The sequence below is a fragment of the Hemicordylus capensis genome, chromosome 2 (genome assembly GCF_027244095.1).
Source record: "Hemicordylus capensis ecotype Gifberg chromosome 2, rHemCap1.1.pri, whole genome shotgun sequence".
NCBI lineage: Eukaryota > Metazoa > Chordata > Lepidosauria > Squamata > Cordylidae > Hemicordylus > Hemicordylus capensis.
In genome coordinates, this window is record NC_069658.1 from 133,462,381 (window position 1) to 133,488,537 (window position 26,157).

General features: G+C 44.0%; 1 protein-coding gene across 6 annotated transcripts in view; it reads right to left on the bottom strand.

Annotated features, from left to right (window-relative positions):
• The window catches only part of PALM2AKAP2 (PALM2 and AKAP2 fusion), a 392,130-nt gene that overhangs the window by 174,496 nt on the left and 191,477 nt on the right, over positions 1 to 26,157 (bottom strand). For 5 of the 6 annotated variants that reach the window (XM_053289405.1, XM_053289406.1, XM_053289407.1 and 2 more), the window contains one exon: positions 17,645 to 18,331. The exons of the other annotated variant lie outside the window; for it this stretch is intronic. In XM_053289405.1, the coding sequence (XP_053145380.1) occupies positions 17,645 to 18,331 (687 nt within the window). The remainder of the gene's footprint in view (positions 1 to 17,644; positions 18,332 to 26,157) is intronic. 6 annotated transcript variants of the gene reach the window in all.

Below are 26,157 nucleotides of genomic sequence, written 5' to 3' on the forward strand. Positions count from 1 at the left end.
CCCGTCTGCAGTCCATTGTGGACCTTTTGGGGAAAGATGGGGAATAGCCCATAATGGACTGCAGACGGGGGGCGTGCAGTCATTTGGGAGGGAGGAGGGGAGATGGAAGGAGCTCTCCCTCACTGCCCTCGCCTCACTACCCTTTAACTTTTTTAATTTTCACTTTGTTCAGTTTTTGAAGAGATCGATTAGAAGCTGGAGAGGGCTGAAAAGACTGAAGAGAGGAACAGAGGCTCCTAACCTACTTCTTTCATGTTGGAATATTCAGGGGTCCAAGTGCTGGCAACCCACAGCAAGTATCAGGAGAAAATCAGCAAGCCAGTAAAGAGATCTGCCCTTATAGCACCTCTCAGCAATGCTTCCGGAGTTGTGGGAGAGTGGTTGATGTTGGAACTACAGTAGTATACCATTGGCTCCCCTGGATCACCTGTTTCCTGAGACCAAGAGGATACTGGTCTGTGATAATATATCAGCACAGAGTGCTGCACTGGCCTTGAATTACAATTCAAGGGAATCATACTGTGACTCGAGCATGGTGGGGGGGGGGGGGCGATAATCAACACAGACTAGGATTCTCTGGTCACGTTATACAGGCTGACATGTTCTTTTCCTGTGTGCAGGGAGGACTTTGTGTATTTTTGTAGCCCTATTTGGACACAAGAGCCCTGTTTGGTCATTCAGAGAGAGTGCCAGCTTACAAGGCTGAAAGGGGGTTAGAGGTCCTGCCCCAAGCCTGGCACTCACTCTCCCACCCCACTCTTCACCCCAGCCTCCTGATCATGAAAAAGGAGGCAGACACGCTAAAGTGTTAGAGGAAGTTCTCATGAGCAGCATCGTCCAGGCTAGGGAAGCCTAGCCTGGGTCAGGCGGCAGATGAGGACTGCCGGGATTGGAAGACCAGCACCACCTAGCCCGATTTTTTAGCTTGGCTAAAAATGGCCCCTGGTAGATAAGGGAGTAAATACTCCCTTAACCCTGGCTTCCTGCCTGTGCGTGAGCTCGGGCTGCTTCCAGCCCTGCCGCACACAGAGACGGGTGCATAGAGCGCCCATCTCTTCAGGGAATCCCCCAATGTATCACACATGTCATGCTGTGCATTATGGGATACCTGGAAGCTGAAACGCATCGTCCTGGAGTGCTGCGCTGCACCACACAGCACAGATTGTCTGGAAGCGTGGTCTGCATTCCCAGCAACAGACAGGCAGCCATCTGGGGAGAAGGTGAGTTCAACCAACTTACCCCTGTCCCACCCACCACCCTGCCCACTCATGTGAACAACCTCTTTGTCTCTTCAGATAAATGCTGTTCTAATTGTGAAGAGCCAGGTGGGAGAATGAGTCACAGGTGGGTGGACGTGGGTGGACCTTTCAGCCTTGTAAGCATGCTCAGCGGTATTCTTTCTGAATGCCTGAACAAGGCTTGTGTTGTCTGAGTGTACAGATGACTGTACACTCATACAGTTTTTTGTTTGAATAAATATACTTGTGCTCATGTTAAAAGTTATCCTGGGTACAGGGCCTTCAAATGCATGGTACAAACAGGAGGTTTACTGCTGTACAAGTGTTCAACATAACGTGTAAATAGGGCTTGTGAAGCATGAAAATATGTCATAGTCCTGCTGCCATAGTCCAGGCAAAGTTTTGTGACTTGAATCTGTGAATGTATAAATTGGCTCTTGACTATTTTGCCTGAGCTAATCTATATTTTCATTATGCAGATTGCATTTGGCATATGTTTGTCTTCCAGGCCCCATCTTACCTTTAGATGTCTTCTGTGGGCACGTCACACATTATCTTCCAAGAAGCCACTGCATACTGATGGCATCACAGCCATTGCATTAAGCAAAATGTTTTGATGAGCAATGCCACCAGCATCTTCATCTGACAATTAATCTAAACTATCTTCTAAGGACACGCGTATGTGAAAAATTCAGAATAGACCTTCTTAATTTTACTCCAGTGTTCATTTTGTAGACAATGCAGATTATCCCACATTGAATCAAGCAGCATGTTACTCAAGAGTAACATGTGCTACACTGTTACAATTGCTTGTTGTGGGAATTGGAATGATGGATGATATATTACTTTAGGCAGGGAATTGAAAATTTGGTTTAAAACTGAAGACTCACTGTTCAGCTACTACCATCAATGTAATGGGCAGATTCTCACGATCTGTTTGCTGCTGTAAGTTGGGAGGAGGAGCTGTGCGTTCTCCCATGAATTTTGGCTGGAGTGATCGTGTGCCATGTAAAAATGGCAACTCTTGGTTTGGTGCAGTGCCAAGTCTACATGTAACCACAATAGTGAATCTTAGATCTGCTTTACGGTGGTTAAAGAGAGGAGAGCTGGTCTTGTGGTAGCAAGCATGACTTGTCCCCTTAGCTAAGCAGGGTCCACCTTGGTTGCATAGGAATGGGAGACTTGATGTGTGAGCAATGCAAGATATTCCCCTCAGGGGATGAAGCCGCTCTGGGAAGAGCAGAAGCTTCCAAGTTCCCTCCCTGGCTTCTCCAAGATAGGGCTGAGAGAGATTCCTGCCTGCAACCTTGGAGAAGCCACTGCCAGTCTGTGAAGACAAGACTGAGCTAGATAGACCTATGGTCTGACTCAGTATATGGCAGCTTCCTAGGTTCCTAAATGTTGGCTTGGCATTGCGCCAAGCCAAAATCCGTCTTATTTTTACATGGCACATAATAATGCCATTCACGGGAGCATGTAGGCCTCCTCCTCCTGACTTTCAACAGCAAACAGATCATACAGATCCACCCTCTGTGTGTACATGCATATATACCGTGCTCACAGGCTCACAGGCTGTGCAACTTTTCACATGTGTTGCAAAGCAACATGCACACAGTTGTGCCAATGCGCTCTTGTGCAAAATTAAGAATTGTGCCAATGCAGTTGCATGATATTATGGCCATTATTTTCAGCCGCAGTACTATTGTGCAACCGTGTTTGTGCAATTTTGTTTTACTCCAAGACCGCACTTGTGTTACGACATGCATGGAGAGTTGTGCAGTATGTCAGCCATTCATGTTTGAGACCCCTTTGGCAAAACATCAGATTTTATTTTATTTCAAACTCCTGCATTTGCCCTCTTTAAGTCACACCTTGACTACTTGTGATTCACTCCGTTGAATGCAGCCAATAAGCCATGCAGAGTGACCTATCAGTTTCGATATACCCCCTCCCTCCATTCTTCCTGTTTGTTGGCACTTCCCTACTTTTGTTGCCTGCCTGGAATACAATGGGGGGTGAGCAGGTATCTGAGCACCTCGTAGGCCACAATATATGGCTGGTGTGGCTGTGATTTCTTTGGAAGGTTCAAGGGAAGCTCTAGTGGGCTGTCTTTAAGCCATCTTTCATTCATCTTTACAGTACTGGTACGTATTACATTACATACCAGTATTCAGAACTATATTTAGCCATACAATGACACGCTTTTATGACCAGGAGGGGTTTGAATTAGTGACAGCTAATCATATAGTAGTCCTCTCTTCTCTCCCACAGATTAAATACTGTGGAGCCTCAGAGTGCCACATAGGAACATACAAAGCTGCCTTCTACTGAGTCAGGCCAATGGTCCATTTAGTCCAGTGCTTTCCAGAACCTCAGACAAGAGGTCTTTTCCAGTTTGGGGAACCAGAGGTACTTTCCAGTTTGGGAAACCTTCTGCATGTGCTACACTCACTGAGTTGCAGCTCCTTCTGTCTACTGAATCCATACAATTGCACAACAATAGATGCCCATTTCCCTGGCAATTCTCACAGTTTATTTCTATACCCATGCTATAATTACGTAATGTCCTTCGTGTCTGGTGATGGGGTCCCTCTTCTCCATTAGTCTGGAAATGGACATCTGGCATAATATTATGTTGCCCAGGTCAGTCAGCAGAAGAGAGGATTGGCTCCAGATTGTTCTCTTAGAGAACAATTATTTATGACTTTTCTACTCTTCTACATTCTACACTTCTTCATGCTGTTTAAAGAGTTCTTTGCATGTGTCTCAACTTGCGAGAAATGGCTGAGGTGCCTAATGGTGTGACTGTGAGGTGGTTTATGAGATCCTGTGCTATGCTGGAGGCCAAATGGGAATCTGTTAGGGGCCAGATTTAACCCAGAGCTCTCAGCTGCCTATCCCTAGTTCATACTGCAGCTGTAAGAATGCTGTTCTCCCTGCCTTCTCTACAGCTCAGAATGAGGCTGTTCTCACGAACAGCCAAGCGCAGGTTGTGTGGGTGCCAGAGGTGCACCTAGGTAATTTTGGAGCCTGGACCTAAAGGGCTTTGGAGGCCCCCCCTCCTCTGCAAACTAAGCATCATCATGCTCCGCTGGGTGACCATGCCACCTGGAACAGACTGAAGAGGATTTGGGGGCCCCCAGGGCCTCTGGAGGCCCTGGACTTCAGCCCCAAAGTCCAGGGGTAAGAGCACCTCATGGTGCGCCGCAGGGGCTTCACACAACTGCCTGGGGGAAGATAGGTTGAACCCTACCTCCCCCCACATCTGCCCGGCCGTGCACATGGTTCTGTGAATAGCCCCAACATCGCATAAATAAGATGTTTGATTGAAATGTAGGCAGGCCATTGATGACAAACTTTTACGATTTATAAATGGATTCCTTTAAAAACAACAACCAAGAAACAATCCCTTCAGGAATTCCAAAACAATTTTTTTGTCTTATCATACCCCAGTAGTGGAGAGCCAGAAAATGAATATTTAGGCCCAAACGACGCATAGCAGATGCAGATCTATGTGTTTAAGCCTGCATCTTCCCCAGTGGGGGCTGAGGGTATCTGTGCGCGATTTTAAAAGTTAAAGGGACCATGGCTGGGGGTGCTAAACATTACCCTCCACAACATCTCTCTCCATAGCCTCTAACCATAGGCACTCCTAGCAGGACTCACTTTCACTTTCACTGGCTGAAGGGAAAATGACATCAAGGAACAAACTTTTGGGAGGTAAGTTGGGCCCTTCCTCCCCACTTAATTCATGATTGGGGCAGACCTGCGCCTACATAAATTGGCCAGTGACCACCCTGTCTACTTAGCTGCTATAATACTGACTAAATTTTATTTCAATGAATCTCTGAGCCAGCTCTGAAGAAGCAGTTCTTTGAAATTTGTTCTGATCCCACTAGTGAGGTACTTCCAGTCTGCTTCATTGAATAGCCTCACGTTCTGTTATCTGGAGCGAGAGAGGAGCATTGCTCACTACATACATTGCTTATAACTTTGTAAACCACAATAAAAGTCTATAAATCTGACTATGGCCCAGTTCAGATATGACTGTGTAACCAGACTGCGCCATATGTGTGGTGGGGAATAAGAATGCCCATTTCTTCACTGCTCTCCTGGTGAGCTTGTCTCACATGGGATACTACTGGACATCCAAGGATGGGTGTAATGTTTCAATATGGCACACACAAACTTGAAATTCAGTGGGTGTAAATCCAGATTGTGCACTCAGTTCCCAGATATTCTCTTAAATATGTTATGTGTGTCTGCCCTATTCAAACCTTACACTGACACAAAGACAAGGTGTTGGAGGTGAGCAGCGAGGAAATGTGTGCTCTCACTTGCCATCATATCTGAGGGAGCGATCAGGTGGGAGTCTTGTCTGAAATGGGTCAAATGAACTTCTTCAGGAGGTTTGCCTTGTAGAATGAGTCTCATTGTAAGTGTTAGCTTAAGCCAGCCTTCCAGTTTTACATGGAACTTTAGGCAACTATCTGGTATTCTTGCTTCAAATTCATAGCAAGGAATCTCTCTCCCGGTTCACATAATAAATGAGCTCATGACTCACTAGTTAAAGGTAAAGTGTGCCATCGAGTCAGTGTCGACTCCTGGCGCCCACAGAGCCCTGTGGTTTTCTTTGGTAGAATAAAGGAGGGGTTTACCATTGCCTCCTCCCACGCAGAATGAGATGATGCCTTTCAGCATCTTCCTATATTGCTGCTGCCTGATATAGTACCAGCAGGGATTCGAACTGGCAACCTTCTGCTTGTTAGACAAGTATTTCCCTGCTGCGCCACTTAAGGTGACTCATGATGCACTAGCCAGTTAATAAAAATGGAGTCTACCTCCTCTCCACAGAAACAAACTCCTATTATTTGATCTTGTAAGAAGATCCAAAGAGACAGAAGCAAACCTCAAGGTTTTAATTTATTTTTAATTTTAAAAAAAAGTCTTTAGAGACATTTAGTTCCTTATACAGGTACAAGCCCTTTTCTGAGATCCTTTCTCTGAAGAAGACTATTATCAAAACAAATTAGGTTTCTTTACATTTTTTTCTGGAATAATCAGTTTATTACTAATATATGGAATTCACTACCGTAAAATGTGAAGGCCACTAAGATGGATTTTTAAAAGTATTAAGGAAATTAATAGATGATAGGCTTATCAAAGGAAATTAGTCACGGAGCCTCCATGGCTAGAGGCAGCATACCTGATTAATGGATGCTAAGTGCAAACAACAGGATAAGCTTGTTGCTTTCATGCCCTTCTTGTGAACTTCCCAGAGGCCTCAAGCTGGCAGCTGTTGGAAAGAGAATGTTTGACCAGATGGACTCATGGTCCAATCCAGCAGGCCTCTTCCTAAGGTCTTAGATCATTCTAGGGTCAAGCTACATGCTGCTTTAAACATGTCGTTTGAGAGTTCCTTGCTTGTCTTCTAAACAAAAATAGCTCATGTGTGTGCAGGCAGGGTTAGATACACTGATCAGGAGTGTAAGAGAGGAGTTTTAATGCTTGTGCCTTGTCACATGGCAGGGACAAAGAGTTTTTTAAAACCCTCCCTGCACTGCAATCCTCATTTGGATTGGGGGGCCCTGTTTGTGCTGTTTTTGTTTAAGAAAACGAGCATGGAAGCATGTTTAAAGTAAGATAGTTTAACCCATAACTGGCACCAGCTTGAGGAGTCTTTCACATATGGCACACTACAATTCTTGTTTTGCCATGGCCTGTATACTCAAGCAGGGAGTCACAGCCAGTCTTAATCTACTGAGTGATATCTGTGGAATACATGTATTTTTAAACCCCTGTTGGTCACATATACCTTTAAAAAGACATACGCTTAAAAATATTAAGTGTAAATATATTTAAAAGCAAAACCAAGCCCAAACACTATGAGAAGAGGCCCTCACATTTCTTTTTGTGTTCTCTTCTCCTAAAATTGCCACTCTTTTTCCTCCCAGAAAGTTGCTGTGGCAAGAGGAACCCCATGGCATGTTAGGCAGAATATCCCATGGGAAGGGACAGGAGGGGAAATGGTAGAGTCAAAATTCCATTATGAGTTAATGAGGCGTGAGAGCATCTAGTGTGATTCCAGATGAGCAGAAACAGAGCAGCAGAAACACATGGTGGGGTGGTGGTGACGAGGAGGAGGAGGAGGAGGAAATGTAGGTTAGTACTTTAATATTTTAGTGAGTGGGGTGAGAATGTTTGGATGCAAAATCTCCTTGAGACTGTAGAGCATCTGGAAGAGTGAGAATCATAGAGTAAAAAGAGGACAAAGACACAGAAATAAGTGCAGTGAAAAGGCAGTTTTATTTACTTTGAATACTATACAGAGAGAAGAAAAAACAAAAAAAAGGAAGGAAGGAAGTAGCCACAGTTACAGCATGGCTGTTGCTGGCAGTGTTCTGAAATCTTTTTTTTTTGTCTGTGTCTTTGATTTTTTTTTAATATATATATATTTATATATCTGAAGAAAACAAACCAAAAAAAGCATATACAGTCTCAAAAAGTACACTTAAGGTTACAAAGGACAGCAGCTATTTTCAGCAGTTCTAATCCAGTAGTTAGCACAGCAATTTCTCATTGTTGTTTTATCCCCTGTAAAAATGGGATCTTATTTACATTTGCTTACAAAGGAAATGGGCTACTAAAGCTACGCATTTAAAAATAAATAAATAAAACCTCACCCACACAACCTACATTCGCCTGAAAGCTGCAGTCCACACAACATTTTCTTAAGCTCCTGTATATGGAAGTTTCAATTATTTATGGCACACCAAACATCTTTAGGGATTGGGATTTGCCCTTCTCCTGACCGGGCATTGTACTTCCCCAGAAAAGCAAAAAAGCTTATAAATGGATTTGTCTCTTGCTTGGCCTATAAGTAGTACCTCCAACCTCAATTAAATGGCACGGGTCAGAACTACAGCTCTGACCCAGCTAAACACACAATATGAGTCTGTTTTACTTGTCAGTTGTTTAGGTTGCTACTAAGCATGTTTACGCAGAGGGAGGTCCAACTGAGTTCAGTGGAATACTTCAGAATTAAAATGCATCAGATCAGCGCAATTCTGTGCATACTTACTTGGGAGAGAGACCTACTGAACTCAATGGGTCTTACCCAAGAGTAAGCATGCTTTGGATTTGGCTATACATGTGGTTTTAAGTACACTGATTTGAAAGTGAGTCAATTGAAATCAATGGACATTGGTTCTGAGTAAACAGGGTTGGGACTGAGTTGTAAGGCTGAATCCAAAGCACACTTTGTAGGAAGTTTATTGAGCACAGTAGGATTACTTCTGTGTACATATGCTTAGTACTGGGAGACAAGACACACTTGCAGCCTGCCACATCTAGCTCTTAATGCCACTAAAATTTAACAAGTCAAGCCAAATATCACAAATATCTCCATGGGCCTATATGCTGCACAATAACTTATCTGCTCTGCACATTACTCTTTTTAAAGGTTCATTTGAGATCTCAGATGCCACCTAATGATGCAGCGAGGAAGCAACATGCCTAGAGAGCAGGAGGTTGTTGGTTCGAATCCCCGCTGGTGTTTTTTCCAGAATATGGGAAACTCTTATATTGGGCAGCAGTGATATAAAAAGGCGCTGATCTTATATTGGGCAGCAGTGATATAAAAAGCCAATGGGGCCCCCTCCCTCAGAGGCCCATAGACATTTGTTCCACCTTTATCTTTTCCTCCTACCTTGCTTCTGCATGATCACTTCTACCCAGGCTTTCCTCTAATCTAGCTTCCACACAACCAAAAATTGGGAGCACACACAGTTCCCAACCCCAGGTAGAACACAGTTTTTGATTGTGTAAATGACATCAACATCTATCTCATTACACTATTACTATTCCGAATTCCACTCCACTGCCTTATCCTTGCATACCACAACTCTTTCCCTTGGATTCTACAGGTGGAGGAATCAGGATCACTTGCCACTGGGATCCTAAGTCCCATTGAAAATAAAACAACTAAAATGCAAAGTGAAGAGCTTACATTCCATTAAAGCAATGTGAGCAACTACTAACCCTTTGCATGTTTACTCAGCAGTAACTCCCACTTGCATCACTCCCAGGTATATCCAAACAGGGCTGTGGTCTTAGTCGTGAACTTTCGCAGGACCACCAAGCCCCATGCTTTCAATGGCTGGTGGGCAGAAATCCCCCTGTATGGAGCAGCGCTGATGGGGAAAGCTGCACCTGTCATGCAGTGGTAAAAGGCATGGGGGGAAAGGTACATTGGAGCAACCTAGAAAAAATTACATGAGATTCTTGTCCATGGATTCCAATGTGTCTCTATGTAACTTTTTCTATCGGTTGGGGCAGATAGCTGAAAAACAGAGAGGCGATTCTCATGACCAGCCAAAACCGGGCTAAGGGAGCCCAGCCTGGTTTTGGCTGGTTGTGTGCTGCAATGGGAGCTGTGAGGATCCTGGCAGCAAGCCCACTTAAATGCGCCCCCCCAATGAGGTTAGCAGAGCGCAAGCTCTGTTAACCTCATTTCACATTCATGTGTCAGCCATGGCTGCTTGAAGCCATGGTGGGCACAGTCAGGGAGGGGGGAGAGGGGAGGGGGGAACCCAGAAATGCACCACAAACTTGTGCGGTGCATTACTGGGGCTCCAGGGATCGGGGCACCAAGTGGCAGCACTTCCCTTCTCCAGACCCCCGGAGCTGCTGGACAAGCTGTGGCCGGGAACCGGAGCGCCCGAGCGAAGCCAACGCTTGTCTGGGCGGGGCGATCCACTCACCGAGCAACGGGCCAGTGATAGTCTGCGTGGAGAGCAGGTCAAGCCCATGAATCATGTGTAGAGCCTTAGTGATTTACTATTGCCATATCTAGTTTAGCTCTAAACCCTTAAAGGAGCAAGTGCATTTTTTCTTTTAAAAAAGGAGGGGGGCTCATAATGATTTAATAGTTCCAATTTCTTACTGTTGTGTAAGTGTATATGATGCAACTATTCATGCAAGTTATTTTTACACAATTATTTCTGAAGTTTTTAAAGAAATGCAAGGATTTGAAAATGTTGAGGTTCAATATAGAAACAGAACATTTAGCATTATTTTATAAAGAAAACATTTCAATCAGAGGAGATATGATGCAAACGATTGCATCATATCTCCTTTGATTGAAATGTTTTCTTTATAAAATTTCACATTTGGGGAAAACTCTATAATGTGTTATTTCTTTCTTAATCATGAATGTTTATGAAGACAAATAGATTGAGAATGATTATGCAAAAGCATTTCTTGAATTTAGCTGTGGCCACATCTAACCATATTTGACTCTTGACTTGCTTCCACCTAGTGCTCAGGTTAGTGCCCTTAATATTTGTGATGTCCAATAGTTAGCCAAGAACCACCAATGAGGTCACAGAAGAACTTACTGTACATATGATTTACAAGGAAAACATGGAGTTCTCAATCCTACATTTGCTCTTTAATATTAATGCTAAATACTAATACTAATACTAATACTAAAGAGCCAGCAGTGGTGTAGTGGTTAGAGTACTGGACTAGGACTAGGGAGACCCGAGTTCAAATCCCCATTCAGCCATGAAACTAGCTGGGTGACTCTGGGCCAGTCACTTCTCTCTCAGCCTAACCTACTTCACAGGGTTGTTGTGAGGAGAAACTCAAGCATGTAGTACACCGCTCTGGGCTCCTTGGAGGAAGAGCGGGATATAAAATGTAATAAATAAATAAATAATTTAATTTAATTTCCTAAATAATTTACAGGGAAGAATAAGTGGGTGGCATAAGGGAAGTGCTTAACCTGCCCCCTGCATGCCTTTTCTCACCAGCAAATGCCCTGTTGGGCATGTTTAGCTGTTTTTTTCTCCAGCCATGCTATGAGGAAACTGGAAACAAGCTCAACTGAAGTTACCAGAGGGCCATTAGCAGGGGCGAATCAGCAGGCAGGAGTAGAGTTGAGCAACTCCTCTCCCTACCAATGTACCTGATTTGAGTAAAAAGAGGGATATGGCATTTGAAATCAATGCTCAGCCCCCACATTCATGTTACTTCCATTGAGTGACTTGAGGGTTACCTTGCTGGGGATCGTGCAAGCCTAAGTAATCAGGCTGCACTAGGGGCGAGAGGGACGTTTAGAGGACAATGGCACAAAAAGGACTCAAAGAAAGTGGAAGGGCTTCCAGGATAATTGGCACTGACATTGGCTTCCAAAGAAAGTCATGATCCAGTGAAGGTTATGAAAATGTTGGCCACAACTATGACTATCTGTATATTAAGCCCACTTCATCTTAACTGAGTTTTGGGACACTATGAAATGCTATCATTATAATTCTGCACAAATCCATTGTTTTCAGTTCTATCTTCTCCTTTACCTGTAGCTACTGACTATATTACTGTATATTTATCAACCAAGCTATCATGGTTGCAACAGGGACAGAACACAAATTTTAAGAAAGGCACCTAACCATATAACTGGATGCATCATCTTGCCATGTAGTGGGGAAACTGTTTACCATGCCTCTGTACTCAATCAGAATCTAGGGAAACTGGGAGTGAGAACATCCTCTTCACTACTTCACAATATATGAGAGAGATGACCTTCTTACCAGGTGGCTATATTACTTCTTGAGAAAAGACTTGACTGTTTGGTAATGGCTGTCTATATTCAACTATGTACCCAGCAATGGGTATTTTGTACGCAATGCCCAATTCTCCCATTTATGACACCACTACGGATCAAGGCTCATATCTGGATCCAAAATAGTGCCATGCAATTTACATTTCTCAAAGAGACTTCGATCTTTTTGGATCACAGGGAGACTGAAAGAGAATGTTGTGTTTATACAGCTTTGGAATACAACCTGCATTATTGAAGGGTGGGGTGGGGGGGACTCAGAATAAAATAAGAGAGTGCTAAGGCAATCTGTCCAATGGCACATCATACCTAGAGTTTGTCATTCATTTAGATAATATCACAAAGGCAAACCGGAGGAGTTATGTAAACATTTTGTAACATCAGCCACAGGAAACCAAAAGAGAAAACAACCCTGTAATTCTTTTCTTTCTGTACTGATGCTCCTTTAATTTAAAGGGGACACTTGGTAAGTGTGGTTGTTCTGTTTTCTGTTTCTTTAAAAAAAAATAAAAAATCAGAAAATGATGTGGTAATTTTGCAAAAGGAAATCTTCATGAAAACTAAGGTAACTTTGTAGAAACTTTGAAAATACAAAATTTTTAAAAAATTGTACCGCTTACTTATTTTATTCTAGGAGTAGGAAACATGCTGAAAAGATTTATCTCTCTCTTTTTTATTTACAAAAGTTAAGGCGAAATATTCATTGTGCCAAACAGTCAAGAATCTAATCTTTTCTGACTATATTTCTTGCTCTAAGTATTTTTCCGTGCTGCAGTCGCAAACACATAATTGTGGTACAGAGTATACAGACAGAGAAATTTTGAAAATCATCTACACTCCCTAAAGGTATATCTACATTATAGGCTCAAAATGGATCCAGTAGTCATTCCCCAGGAATGCTGGGAATGGTAGATATGTGAGAGGCACTAGAAAACTCTAAATGGAATTCTCAGCACTCTCCCCAGATATCTTTGAGGGGAAGTCATTACAGTTAAGGTCATATAAAACGGACATAAATTTGTAATCTAGATGACAGTCTCCATTCGGACACATCTCTCAGATTCTAACAGTGACTGGACTACTTGCTTTGTTTTTTACCTGTACTTCCTAATGCTATTCTGCTTTCAGAGGTAAACAGCAGTGGGGGGGAAAATATAAATTTGGTTTGAAATTCAGTGATACAGTGATAAAAACACACATTGCCCTGATCCATTCACTTCAGTTTGCATGCAGGTTGCTCTGTTCATTTGCATGTTGGGAAGAAATTCTCCAAATGTGTACACAGAGCATTACCTGGCACTGAACTGAATGGCTCAGCCTCTTTACAGAGGTCATGCACACTTCAAAGTTCTTGCAAATGTTTGGATTAGATGCTATATATTCACTTATTTGAATGTATTTGACATTTGTCATGTTTTGGACTGAAGGTGTAATTAAACGTTTTAGAAAAATATCAAGGCAATGTTCTATGGCTCTTTGAGAAAAAGAATCCACAAGGATGACTCAGTGTAGGTCAAGACCCACCAGTTGGTTTGGATGGGGAATACATGTGCTTAATTTTGGTTGGATTATGTCTACCATTCTCAATGGTCTGTTGTGCTTGACAGGAAGCTAGTTTTTGAACAACAGTAAATACTCCACTTCAGATTACCTCCTAAAAACGATATATCTGGGTAAACATTGGCTTGGCATGCATGAGCAAAGACAGTGCACTGACCACTCGGGGAATTATCAGAATATAAACAACAATAAATGAAACTCAGTTTTCTGCAGTATTAGAAAATGAAATGGTCTATGTTTTGTGCTCTATTTCTAACCTTTATACCTTATATTTTGCTGTGCCCTCAAAGATTCCAGCAGCTTTGAAGCACAATTGGATCCTAAAAGAATGAAGTTGTGAACCCGCAATCACCTGCAATTTTATTCAACTTGCAAACCAATACTAAATCTCATCTCAATAGTAACAATATGTTGTGTTACCTAGCAAGTATGATATTAGTTACATGGGATGTAATATACTATTGAACCCTTTGGTTCTTTTATTAGACTTTGTGAAGCATATTATAGCTGAGAAATATGCTGAATAAGATGCTGAAAGATGCTAAGCATAACACTGGCAAAAAAAAAAAAAATTGCAGGAGGGTGCATATAACTAGATTCCCATCAAAATGGACTGTGTCCCCCTTAAACTAACACACTTGATTTGGTTAGAATGAAAGGAGACTGAATAATAATGTTGAAAGGCAATGGTAGCCATTTATCTGTGCCTGTAACAAATACAGACGTAGTCAGCAAATTTCTTGGTCTCTTTGTGCCACCGTACATACACTCTGACCTGCTTGTTTGGTTTTTCTATAGTGCGCTGTATTTTATTATTTGTATATTGAGTATTGGTTTTGTAATGATTGTATTAAAATAATACAAGAATTAATTTGTATTCTTAAATTAAAAGAATTTAATTCTCTTAAAAGAATTAAAAGAATGAAAGTCTGAAAAGCTGCATGACAGAATCTGTCCTTTTATGAGCCAATCTAGTTTTTAAGGCTGTGATCCTAAGCATGCTTACATGGAAGTAGGTTTTATTGAAACCAAGTGCCACATACTGCCAAGTAAAAGTGTTCAAAATCACCTTGTGATATAGTTTTGCAAATCTCACTGTGGTTTGGTACTCCTTACAAAAATGCTACCATGCAATAGGTGTCTGTTCTTAATGGCACAGAAAGAAAAGAGTTCAGAGCAAAAACATTGTTCAACACCATGTTTAAAGCTAACAAGTAATACGGTAAAAGCACCATTCAAGAGAGAACAGGTACAATGTGAAAAACAACCTCAGTCTATGAAGAGATTGTTGTTGGATTTATGGTCTTTCCAAAGACTTATTCCAAGATGCGAAATTCCTCCTTGGTTTAAATCATTTCAATGCCACCCAACAGTATTGTTTCTCATTTGAATTTCACATACATATCAGGAATATCTCCACTGGAAATGCCAGTGGGATACACATCACAAGGAGGTTCATTGTAATCATGATAAGGATTTGTTATTTCCCACTGGCCTCAAATTACAGCGGATTCATCCATCCTTCCTGATGAGACTTCATCAAAAGGCTATATTTTCATTTAAGGTTCTTTGAGGAAGACACCTTTAAGTTGCATCAGTCAGAAATTACAACTGTGAATAATAATGGTCTTAAATAAGCTAGGGTTGTCTCCTGAAACTCCTACCAGAGGGCTTCAGATGGGAGTTTTTCAAGAGAACAGATTGAATAAAAAACTACCTCTGTGCATATGTAAATTTGCTGTGGGGCCATTTATCAGGAAATGCTTGTTTGGAACAACATATCTGTTCAGATGTCTCGGAGAGATCAGGAGAAGGTTGCAGGCTCTCACATTCTCTCCCCTGCACTCACCTCCATGGTGGGCACTGGGCAGAGGGGAGAAGCGAATGATCAAATAGGAAATTCTGCCTTTTTAAAATGTGGAACTTTCCCTAATTTTCAGGGTCTGGATAAATCCCATGGTCAAATAATCATGGGTTTTCCCATTTGATCATCACTCCCACTCCGCAGCAAGGAAGTAAGGGATGAGAAGGGAGGGACCCCTTGTGAGCCCACGATCCACTCCTGTTCTCTAACCAGGGACAATTCCCAGGGGGGAAAGTGCACAGTCTACCATCCTTCTAAGCAAGATGCCGCAGTGTTCTACTGAAAAATAGCTGCTGCTTGCAAACATGCAGAGCCTCCATGGCTCCTAACCACAGCAGCATCACTGCAGCGATGGAGCTCCCATTGGGAATGAAGGACTTTCGTTATTGCAGCGATGACACTGTACTGAGGAGCCATGGGGGCTCTGCATGTTTGCAAACAGTGGCAGAGTGCTTTTCAGCGGAACACTGTAGTGTGTGGGCATCTTGCTTAGAAAGATGGTAGACTGTGCAGTATGTAAGCCGATGTGTCTGAATATGCCCAGTGAGATAGACAAAGTAAGCAAAGGGGTTAACTTTTATTTTATGACCTACTATGATTCACTGAGCATTTCTTCATACTGAAAAGAGAAAGCTAAAGGCAATTTTGCTAGGCTTTTAGGAAAGCAAGAGCAACTCTTTAGAACAAATATGAGTCACTTTAGGTAGATGAGGTCCTAAGGATCTTGCAAGCTGTTCTGGTGACCGCAGATGCCAAGAATTTGGCTTATTCTTTTGGTGGATAGCTTTCTTGTTTCTATTGAGGAAGAGCTCACTGAACCTTGCAAGCTTGTACTCAAGTACCAACAGAGCTTGCTCCAATTAAAGTAATCAGCTCCCTTACTTTGCTCTTCCCATTCTCCAGGTAAGTGAAGGTAATGCTCTATAGTCTTATTTAATAAAAGGTGCACATTAAGAACTAAGACCTTCTCCCTTTAAGAAAATGGAGTCTGTTTTTGATAGGAACAGTTTCATTTTCAGAACCTATTATACGTATTATAGGTACATATTTTAAGTAAACCACAAAAGAATCTTTCATATACCAGGGCTACAGCAGCTAGGCTGCAAACAAACGTAGGAAGTTACCAAAAGGTAATTAAATCAGAACCTACACTTTGGTTGTGACCACCACTGGCCTCCTTTCACAACATCCTTCACTCAGGTTGAATGCAAAGGGATGAAGCAGATGTACAATACTGTAAGCTGGAAGATTCAGATAAGACCCCCCAGCCCAAATCCCTCTCTCAATTTGCTACGCAAATAATAACAAAAGCAACAACAATAGTAATGATAATAATAATAATTCAACCTCATTTCTGTTTACAACCGTCAGTGGATATGAGCAATGTTATGTTTTTCATTTTGCAAAATAAACTCCAAGGCTGTAATCTGGCACGCAGCTGTACGCATACAAGGTCCACTGAAGCCAGCCATGTTACCCACACAGAACTCTATCCCAAAGGGAGCAATTAGCCAAGCACAGCTGTTGTGAAACATTTGTTTCTCTCAGGGGAGCTTGCACAGAAGCTCCTCACACAACCCCCAGCAAAATAGAGGTTGCACAGCAGTGGCATTTGGTGTGTCGAACCCACTGTATGCAGTCCACCCTGCACTATTCCAGTTCTTCCCAAGCACCAGCGGTTTTATGGCAGCTTATATGGGAGCAAAGTTTGTTGGACAGCTTCCAGAGTTTGGAGCAAAACAAAGCTATGAAGTCATTTTGGGAATGAAGGGCATGAATTTTATGATATCAAAACAATAGCATGATCAAAGTGCCCTCCCCTTGCCCCAGTTTAAAAAAAAAAATATTAAAAATTTCTAAAATGCAGTTTAAGGCTCACACGTAAGTGAAACTTTGAGTCCTGCAAAATCACCCTAGAAGGCTGAGCATACCTGCTAGATATATAAAGTAAAATTCTTCATATACATTTATATGTTTATAAATATATGCAATACATAAATATGCATATTTTACACACAAATAACTATGCATATTCATATATTATATATAGAACTGTCTTGAATATGAAAGCGCTTTGTTCACTTTTCATTTATGTTTCACCCTTAAAAAATAATCCTAAAACAGTGCATTTGGTGAGAAATCATATTTTCACGACTCATCTCCCTTGAAGAGCTAGAAAAATCAGAGCAACCCAACTGCAAGGCAATGGAGGCAGTCACTTCCAGTTCACAGTATTGCAGTTAGAAAAATACAGTGAAGTCTAAGGGAGTGATGGAGCATGTGCTGCTCGGAAGAAGAGGAAGAAAGGAAGAAGTGGTCACATGACAATACAGCATTGACAGCGCTTTTTCTTTTCTGTACCTGGGACTTTTTCCATAGGTAGACTTTCTTCTTTCCCCTCTGGTGAGGAGGGCTCTGTTGTGTCTGACAGGGGCCTCCCAGAAACCAACTCTGCAGCATTTCCATCCATCGTTGACACATCAGTCACTGTCTTCTCACGCAATGACTTTTCATCATCTTCGTCAATGAGGACCAGTTCTGCTTTGATTGTCTCATCATAACCCAGAACCTTTTTTGTCTCATCTTCATCATCTATGTTTTGGTAACCCATAAATATCATTGTTACTGGGTGATCTGCACTGGCTTCTGGGACTTCTTCCCCAGAGAGTTTTGCTTGATGTCGAGGGTTCCCAGAATGCCTTTTGCTAGGTTTGTGCACCATCTCTAGTTTTGCCTCCTTGAAGAGTATCTGTTCCTTCATATGGCTGAGGTTCCCATCCACTATTGTGTTCCTCTCCGATACAGTCCCTGTTCTTGATTGTCCAGCTTTCTGAATTAGTTCATCGACATCCTTTGCACTTAACTTATGCACTCCGTTTTCTACCACGGTGCCTCCAGAGTGCATCTCATAGACTACTTTGGTACCATCGTCATAGACTTTGATTCCTCTTTGATGAGCTCCCTCTGGGCCAATGGGGGATGCAGAGAGAATCTTGGTCTCTCCTGTCTGTTTGTCTTTCTCCACATTAATTTCCATGCTGTACAAAGCTTGAATGGAAACAAGAGAGGAAGCGCATGTTACAACAAAAAGCATGTGAATGGTTAATTGCCAAACAGACAAGCAGACAACTGTGCCCTGTCCCCAATGACGCTGTTTCTAAAGTGCCAAGCATTATGTGTTAGAGGTGTGGTGCATACTGTGAAGAGCAGCTGCTGCCATCCTATAGCAGTTGATGCGACTGATGCTAGCTTTACCTCCCAGGAATCTAAACATATACCTTCCTACACAATTGGTGTGCAAGATGTTCTGTTAAGTTAGGGACGTGACACACAAGTAACTCTAATACCACGTCTCCGTGGTCAAGTTATTTCAAAACCTTCATGGCCAGTACACTCGGGCTACTACAGACACTAGGGATGTAAAGTGTCACATTGATAGTCATGTGGGAATGACCAGTGGCACGAAGAGTTTTGTCAGACATTCCTGCAGGTGTTAGAAACTGGTGTGGAAACTCCAGGTCATCAGGAGTTTCTGTATGACTTGAAAAGCATCATGATACATCTGCAGTAGGTAAAGTCATCATGAGGAAGTGTCAGAGAGCATGGCTACTACATGGCTACTACAGCAAAATGTGCACCAAATGGTAGATTAGGGCTGAGGATGTGCTGCAATTCTGTGGCAGTGCAGAAAAGCCATAGAATGTGGTATTGGGTACATAGTCTAATTTCTTGAACAGCTCAGATTTCATTAAAGAAGCAGTTTTCTAGTCCCTATGATTGTGGGGATGTGCTTGAAGGTGTGTGGGAAATGCCTGGTGAGATCTCAGAAGCCAGAGGAATTGCTTGATAAGATTTCTACTAGCCAGGGCTCCTGTGCTCTGTATAGGTATTTCTCATCCCTCCATGATGAATAGTAGAGCCAGAAAAAAATGTGCAAAATAAGGGAAATCATGAAAATTTGCTTAGATTTTAGCACTTGAAAAAGTTAGCTTTTGTTGGTGCAGGATTTCAATTTGTTTAAAGCACAGAACACACATAGGTCGGCCTTAGAGTACTGATGCACAACTGATGTGCTTCTAGGTTTTCTTGTATCAATATCTTCAGCAGGGTTTCAGGAGCTTTTCCTTTGTCTAGTAGTGGGGAGAAACTTGCTTGATCTTCCCCAAGGCTTACAAAGACTAATAAAGAAGGGTAGCTAATCTGTGGTGCTCACTCTCAGTTCAGCTCTGAGAACAGGGAGCAGTTAAAAGGAAATGGAGGAAGCAGGTTGATGTGAGCCTGAAATGTGCATTAGTGCTGGCAAGGGAGAGACAGAGAGAAAGGAAAAAATTGAGGCACAGCAAAGGAGTTGCCTCCCAGCACCATCAGTCCAAACAGCTGGGAGAGGGGAGATACATAGCCCATGCACATTCCACCTCCTGATCCAATCAAACCCTGTTCATCATACATCTTGTGGTTTTTTTCTAAACTTGATTACTCTACACCAGCCGGTATTACTGGATATGTGATTATCATCCATATGGTGACCAGAAATGGAATGCCTGAACTGTCTCCACTGAAAAGTATTGCATTTGAATGATGTGAGGAAGTTGGCTGGTTCTCACAATCCCCATGATGGTAGGGAACTGGGAATTGGGATATTTCAGTGATGCACACACTCCCAAATTCTGAATGTAAGAGTCCAGACATTTTTGGCAATGTCATGATGCCAACCTGACTGCTGCAAAATTTCCAAGTTCTTACAACCAGAAATCGGGAGCGTGCCAATTCCCAGATAGGAAACACTGGATGGGTTGGGAGAACCTGAACAATATGAATAATCTTTGTGTGGTGGCATATCGTGTTGGAGCATCCACATGTGCTAGTTGCCTCTTGATATCATCAAGTGATGAGCATGCATGCATGCATGCATGCATGCATGTATAAACCGTCCTCAAGATACACACAAAAACTAGGCTAAGAGAAATGGGTCAGGGGAAAGCTTATATCTTCAGCTGGCATCTCACATAATCTTAACACACAGTGTTCCTTACTACCGAAGGAATTTTGACATTTCATGTCATTCCTCAGCCCCATATAATGCCCCCCTTCCAACCCAGAATCCTAGCTGACAGCTGGTAACCCACATAATCATTGCCTTTTATAATCCATTCATCTGTCTCAAGCCAACTCCTCAACAATGAAATATTTCCATTAAAAGGGAATCTTCAATGTGAAAATGGGGACCTTGATAAAAATGAAGAGAAGTTACTAGCAGACATAAGAAGGAGACAAAAGCAGAGGTCATACTACTTTAGCCGATTTTGCGGATACAATTGCTGGTATCCGTTCTGACTTGGATGCTAAGGTTTTTGTGGCACCAGAACTGAATGTTACCAATGGTCTTTTTATATTGGATGTTTTGCCTGAAGAGTTGGATAGGCTGCTTGGAAGACTGAGGCCTACCACGCGTGTGCTTGACTCTTGTGTGCTTGACTCTTGTATGTGACTCTGTTGATTCTCCTGGACCTCTCAGCAGCTTCTGATACCATTGACCATGGTATCCTTCTGGGTCATCTCTCCAGGTTGGGACTTGGGGGCATGGTTATATGGTGGCTCCACTCCTACCTGGAGGGTTGTACTCAGAAGGTGGTGCTGGGGGATGCATGCTCCACAGGGATCTATTCTCGCTAAGATTCCTATGCTGTTTAACATCTACATGAAAGCTCTGGGAGAGGTCATCCGTAGGTGTGGGCTGCAGTGCCATCAATAGGAGTTGACCAGAGGGGTGAGTGAGTGGTCTTGACTCTGCCAGCCTATCTCCCCTGCTGGACTATAGGGAGATTAACAACAGCCTCCCCTCTTCTTGCTGGCCAGAAGGACAGCCTGGATACCGGGCGACCCCGGAGCTGGGAGGTGGCTTTTCGCCTCCCCGCCGGGGGTCTACTCATGAGTAGCCATGGTGCAGAGCCACGCCGCAGCTACGCATGATCAGATAGCTCAGGTTTGCGGAGCAAGCGCTCCGCAAACCTGGGCTAAGGGGAGGGGTACTTGAGCGGGTTACCCATTCTAGAACCACCAGGCTCACAGCTGAGCCCGGTGGTTCTCACGATCAGCAAAAATCGGGCTAGAGGAGGCTAGCCCAATTTTTGCTGATCATGAGAATAGCCCCAGTTGACTTATATTGAGTGGGTTGTGTTTTTTTGAGGCTGGGAACTAGGGATAGGCTGGGGATTCTGTTAGTGTACCGTCCACCCCGCTGCCCAATTGACTCCCTAACTGAGCTGATGGAGCTGGTTGCAGAGTTGGTGTGGGAGTCTCCCAGACTTTTGGTGTTGAAGGACTATGGGCCTATCCCAATTAGTTTCTGGACCAACTCATTTTGCCGACCATACACTCGATTTGGTCTTTTGTTCAGATCAGGGTGGTGTTCAGTGGGAGGGGGATCTGGTGGTTTCCCCATTGTCATGGACGGACCACTACCTGGTTAAGGTTGGCTTGGCCCGCACAGCCACAACCCATCCCTGCAGGGGTGGTGGACTTATTAGGATGGTCCACCTGAAAAGGATGCTGAATCCAGTAGGGATCCAGTAGAGATCTTTAGAGGGTTTTAATGTTGGTGTTGCCAGTGATTCTGTTGATGCCCTGGTGGGAACCTGGAATAGGGAACTCAATAGGACGGTAGACATGACTGCTCCTAAGTATCCCTTCTGACACTCTTCAAAAATGGCCCCTTGGTATACAGAGGAGTTGTGGGGGCTGAAGCAGCAGGGTAGGTGTCTGGAATGCAAGAGGAGGAGAACACAGCTTGAATTTGACAAGATACAGGATAGGACCCATTTGAAGGTTTATGTGGTGGTGGTGTGTGTGGTTAAAAAACATTTTTTGGTCTGAATGCCTTGCATCTGCAGGTTCACATTCAGCAGAGCTATCTCAGGTTGAGAGGAGGTTAATTTCTGCTCCTTCTGTTTTGGATCAGTCCCTGGAGACTTTGTTCTGCTGTAACACTTTTAATGGGTTCTTTGTAGATAAAATCTCCTGTATCCAGGCCGACTTGGACTGTCCAGCAATCCCATAAAGTGCTCCCACAAAGGAAATCTACCCCAGGTTGAATAGTACAGATCTGTAATCTTCCTGAAGGAAGCTGCAGAAAATGATGTCATCAACCTTGGGCTTCCCTTTGGAAAAGTTGCTAATTATATTCTTATGAAATATACTAATCAGGATTTTCTAAAAATGGCATACACTGAGGCAGCTCAGGCTATGGTGCAGTACTACAAAGAGAAATCTGTAATGATAAATGATGACAAGTTGCTCATTAGGATGTCTAAAAGGTACAGAGAATTTCAGCTAAAGAAACCAACACTGTCCAACTTGGGTGCCCAGCAATCCCTCTTGCAGTATTAGACTGGATCAGTTTCAGTCTGTGACTCCTGAGGATGTGGACAGACTGCTTGGGGCAGTGAGGCCTACCACCTGTTCGCTGGATCCTTGCCTGACTTGGCTGCTTCTGTCTAACAGGGAGATTGTTGGAGGTGGCCTAGTTAATATCATAAATGCATTGCTGAGGGAGGGTAGGGTGCCTCCTTGATTGAAGGAGGCAATAGTTTGACCGCCTCTTAAGAAGCCTTCCCTGGATTCCCTTAGTGATGGATAGTTACAGGCTGGTCTCCAATCTCCCATGGCTGGGCAAGGTGATTGAGAGGGTGGTGGCCAAGCAACTCCAGGCAGTTTTGGAGGAAACTGATTATCTAGACCCATTTCAAACTGGCTTTAGAGCTGGTTCTGGGGTGGAGACGGCCTTGGTTAGCCTGATGGATGACCTTTACCAGGGAATTGACAGAGGGAGTGTGACTCTGTTGGGTTTTTTTAAAAATCTCTCAGTGGTGTTTGATACCATCGACCATGGTATCCTTCTGGATTGCCTGTGGGAGTTGGGGATAGGATGTACTGCTTTGCAGTGGTTCCACTCTTATCTCTTGGGCAGATTCCAGATGGTGGAGTTTGGTGACAGTTGCTCCTCAAAATGGGAGCTGTTATATGGAGTCCCTCAGGGCTCCATTCTGTCACCAATACTTTTTAATATCTACATGAAACCGCTGGGTGAAGTCATCAGGAGATTTGGTGCAGGGTGTTATCAGAATACTGATGACACCCAAATCTATATCTCTCTGTCATCACCATCATCATCATCATCATCATCATTCTGGCCTCAGTTGCCAGAAGCTTTGTAGGGAGGAGGAGGCTTTAACATCTGCTTCCCAGAGACAGTGGCTGCCCAGTGGTGAGAGCATGTGTGGTTGTTGTCTGCTGTTGTCAGCTTTCCAGCCTGCGTGCCCCCTAGCATGTGGGGCTGTGGCTGCCCTGCAGGTGAGTCTGTGCGGGACTGAGGTCGGGGGGGGGGTGAGTCAATAGTTCCTGAGGGTCAGCTGCTCAGATTAGCCATCTTTCTGGGCTTATAAAAAGGCTGCTGCCCTGTGACGGTGGGCCCACCACTGGTGGGGCCGCCAATAAAGGGGCGACACCAAAGGGGATTGCCCCTTGGGGTGAGCCACTTCAGGGGGCAATGAGGGCGAGGGTCTGGTGATATATTTTTGGCTCCTGTTGTTTTCAGATCCTGCGTGTTCCAGATGTGTCTTAGTTTGTCTGGGGATGGGGAGACAGGGGGTGTGTCCTCTGACTGTGGGGTGGCTATTCCGATGGTGGTGGGGAATAGAGGAAGTAAAGTTGGCAGGTCAGAGCATCGCTGAAGGGAAGGGAAGTCAGAAATCTATTAGCTGTTTCCCCTTTCAGCTGCCCTGTCAGCTCTTTGACCTTGGGGAGCAGTGCCAACCTCCCACAGACTCTCACCTTGCTCCTCTGTAATGCCAGGTCTGTCCAGAATAAGTCTGAAACCATCCATGATCTGATTCTGGATGAAGGGGCAGAACTGGTATGTATTACAGAGACTTGGTTGGGGGAGGCTGGTGGCCCAGTTTGGTCCCAGCTTCTCCCTCCAGGTTACTTTGTTGAGGAGCAGGTGCTGCTCCTCTGTTGAGGAGCAGGTGGGAGGGGAGGTGGAGTGCCTGTGGTCTATAAGAATAACCTCTCCCTGACCAGGATCCCCGTGGAAGTGTCTGACCACATTGAATGTGTGTACCTAAGTTTGGAGACAAGGGATAGACTGGGACTTCTCTTGGTGTACCGATCACCCCACTGCCCAGTGGAGTCCCTAACTGAGCTGACGGACTTGGTCTCGGGTTTGGCGTTGTAGTCTTCCAGGCTTTTGGAGCTGGGAGACTTCAATGTCCACTTTGGGACCGATTTGTCTGGGACGGCTCAGGAGTTCATAGCAGCCATGACAACTATGGGCCTATCCTCGGGTCTCGGGCCTATCCTTGGGTCTCGGGACCAATGCACATTGAAGGTCACATGCTTGATCTGGTCTTTCTCTCTGATCAGGGTGGTGTTCCATGGGTGGGGACTCCTGTGATTTCCCCATTGTCATGGATAGACCACCAACTGGTTAAGGTTGGACTCACAGTCACACCCCACCTTCGCAGGCGCGAGAGGCCCATTAGAATGGTCCGCCCGAGAAGGTTATTAGATCCAATAGGGTTTCAAGAAGCCTTGGAGGGATTTAGTGTTGGCTCTGCCAGTGATCCTGCTGATGCCCTGGTGGAGAACTGGAACAGCAAGCTCACCAGGGCAGTAGACATGATCGCACCTAAGCGTCCTCTCTGACCCGCTTCAAAATTGGCCCCTTGGTATACAGAACAACTACGGGGGCTGAAGCAGCGAGATAGATTACTGGAGCACAAATGGAGGAAGACTCAACTTGAATCCAACAGATTACAACATAGAGCACATTTGAAGATCTATGCTCTAGCAATATGGGCGGCACAGAAGCGAAGTGATTCTTTTCAGCCCGTATTGCGTCTGCAAATTCATGTCCGGCAGAGTTGTCCAGTGTTGTGAGAGGGCTAGTGAGTGCCACTCCTCCCTTGAATCAGAATTTGGAACCATCTATTACCCGCTGTGACATGTTTAATGATTTTTGTGTGGATGAAATCTCTCGTATTTGGGCCAACTTGGACTTAGACCCCACAATTACTGCAGAGTGTGAATCAGAGGTGTCCAGTGACTCCACTTATGTGGTTAGGCTGGATCAGTTTCAGTTTGTGACTCGTGAGGATGTGGACAAGCTGCTTGGAGAGATGCGGCCTACCATCTGTTCTCTTGACCCTTGCCCGACGTGGCTAATACTATCTGGCAGGGAGGTTGTTGTAGAAGGCCTAGTAGAGATCACAAATGCTTCTATGAGGGAGGGCAGGATGCCACCTTGCCTTAAGGAGGCAATTATTAGACCACTTCTGAAGAAGCCTGCCCTGTATTCCTCAGAGCTGAGCAACTGTAGGCCTGTCTCCAACTTTCCGTGGCTGGGCAAGGTAACTGAAAGCGTGGTGGCCTCCCAACTCCAGGTAGTCTTGGACGAAACCGATTATCTAGACCCGTTTCAGACTGGCTTTCGGGTGGGCTATGAGGTAGAGACTGCCTTGGTCGGCCTGATGGATGATCTCCAATCGGGAATTGACAGAGGAAGTGTGACTGTTGGTACTTTTGGACCTTTCGGGGGCTTTCGTCCATTTCTTGAGATAAATGACCTCAGAACAGAGTACATCTGCTGGTCACCTCCAGACTTGATTACTGCAATGCGGTCCATGTGGGACTGCCTTTGTACATAGTCCGGAAACTGCAGTTAGTCCAGAATGCGGCAGCCAGGTTGGTCTCTGGATCATCTCAGAGAGACCATATCACTCCTATCTTAAAAGAGCTACACTGGCTGCCGAGAAGTTTCTGGGCAAAGTACAAGGTTTTGGTTATAACCTATAAAGCCCTAAACAGTTTGTGCCCTA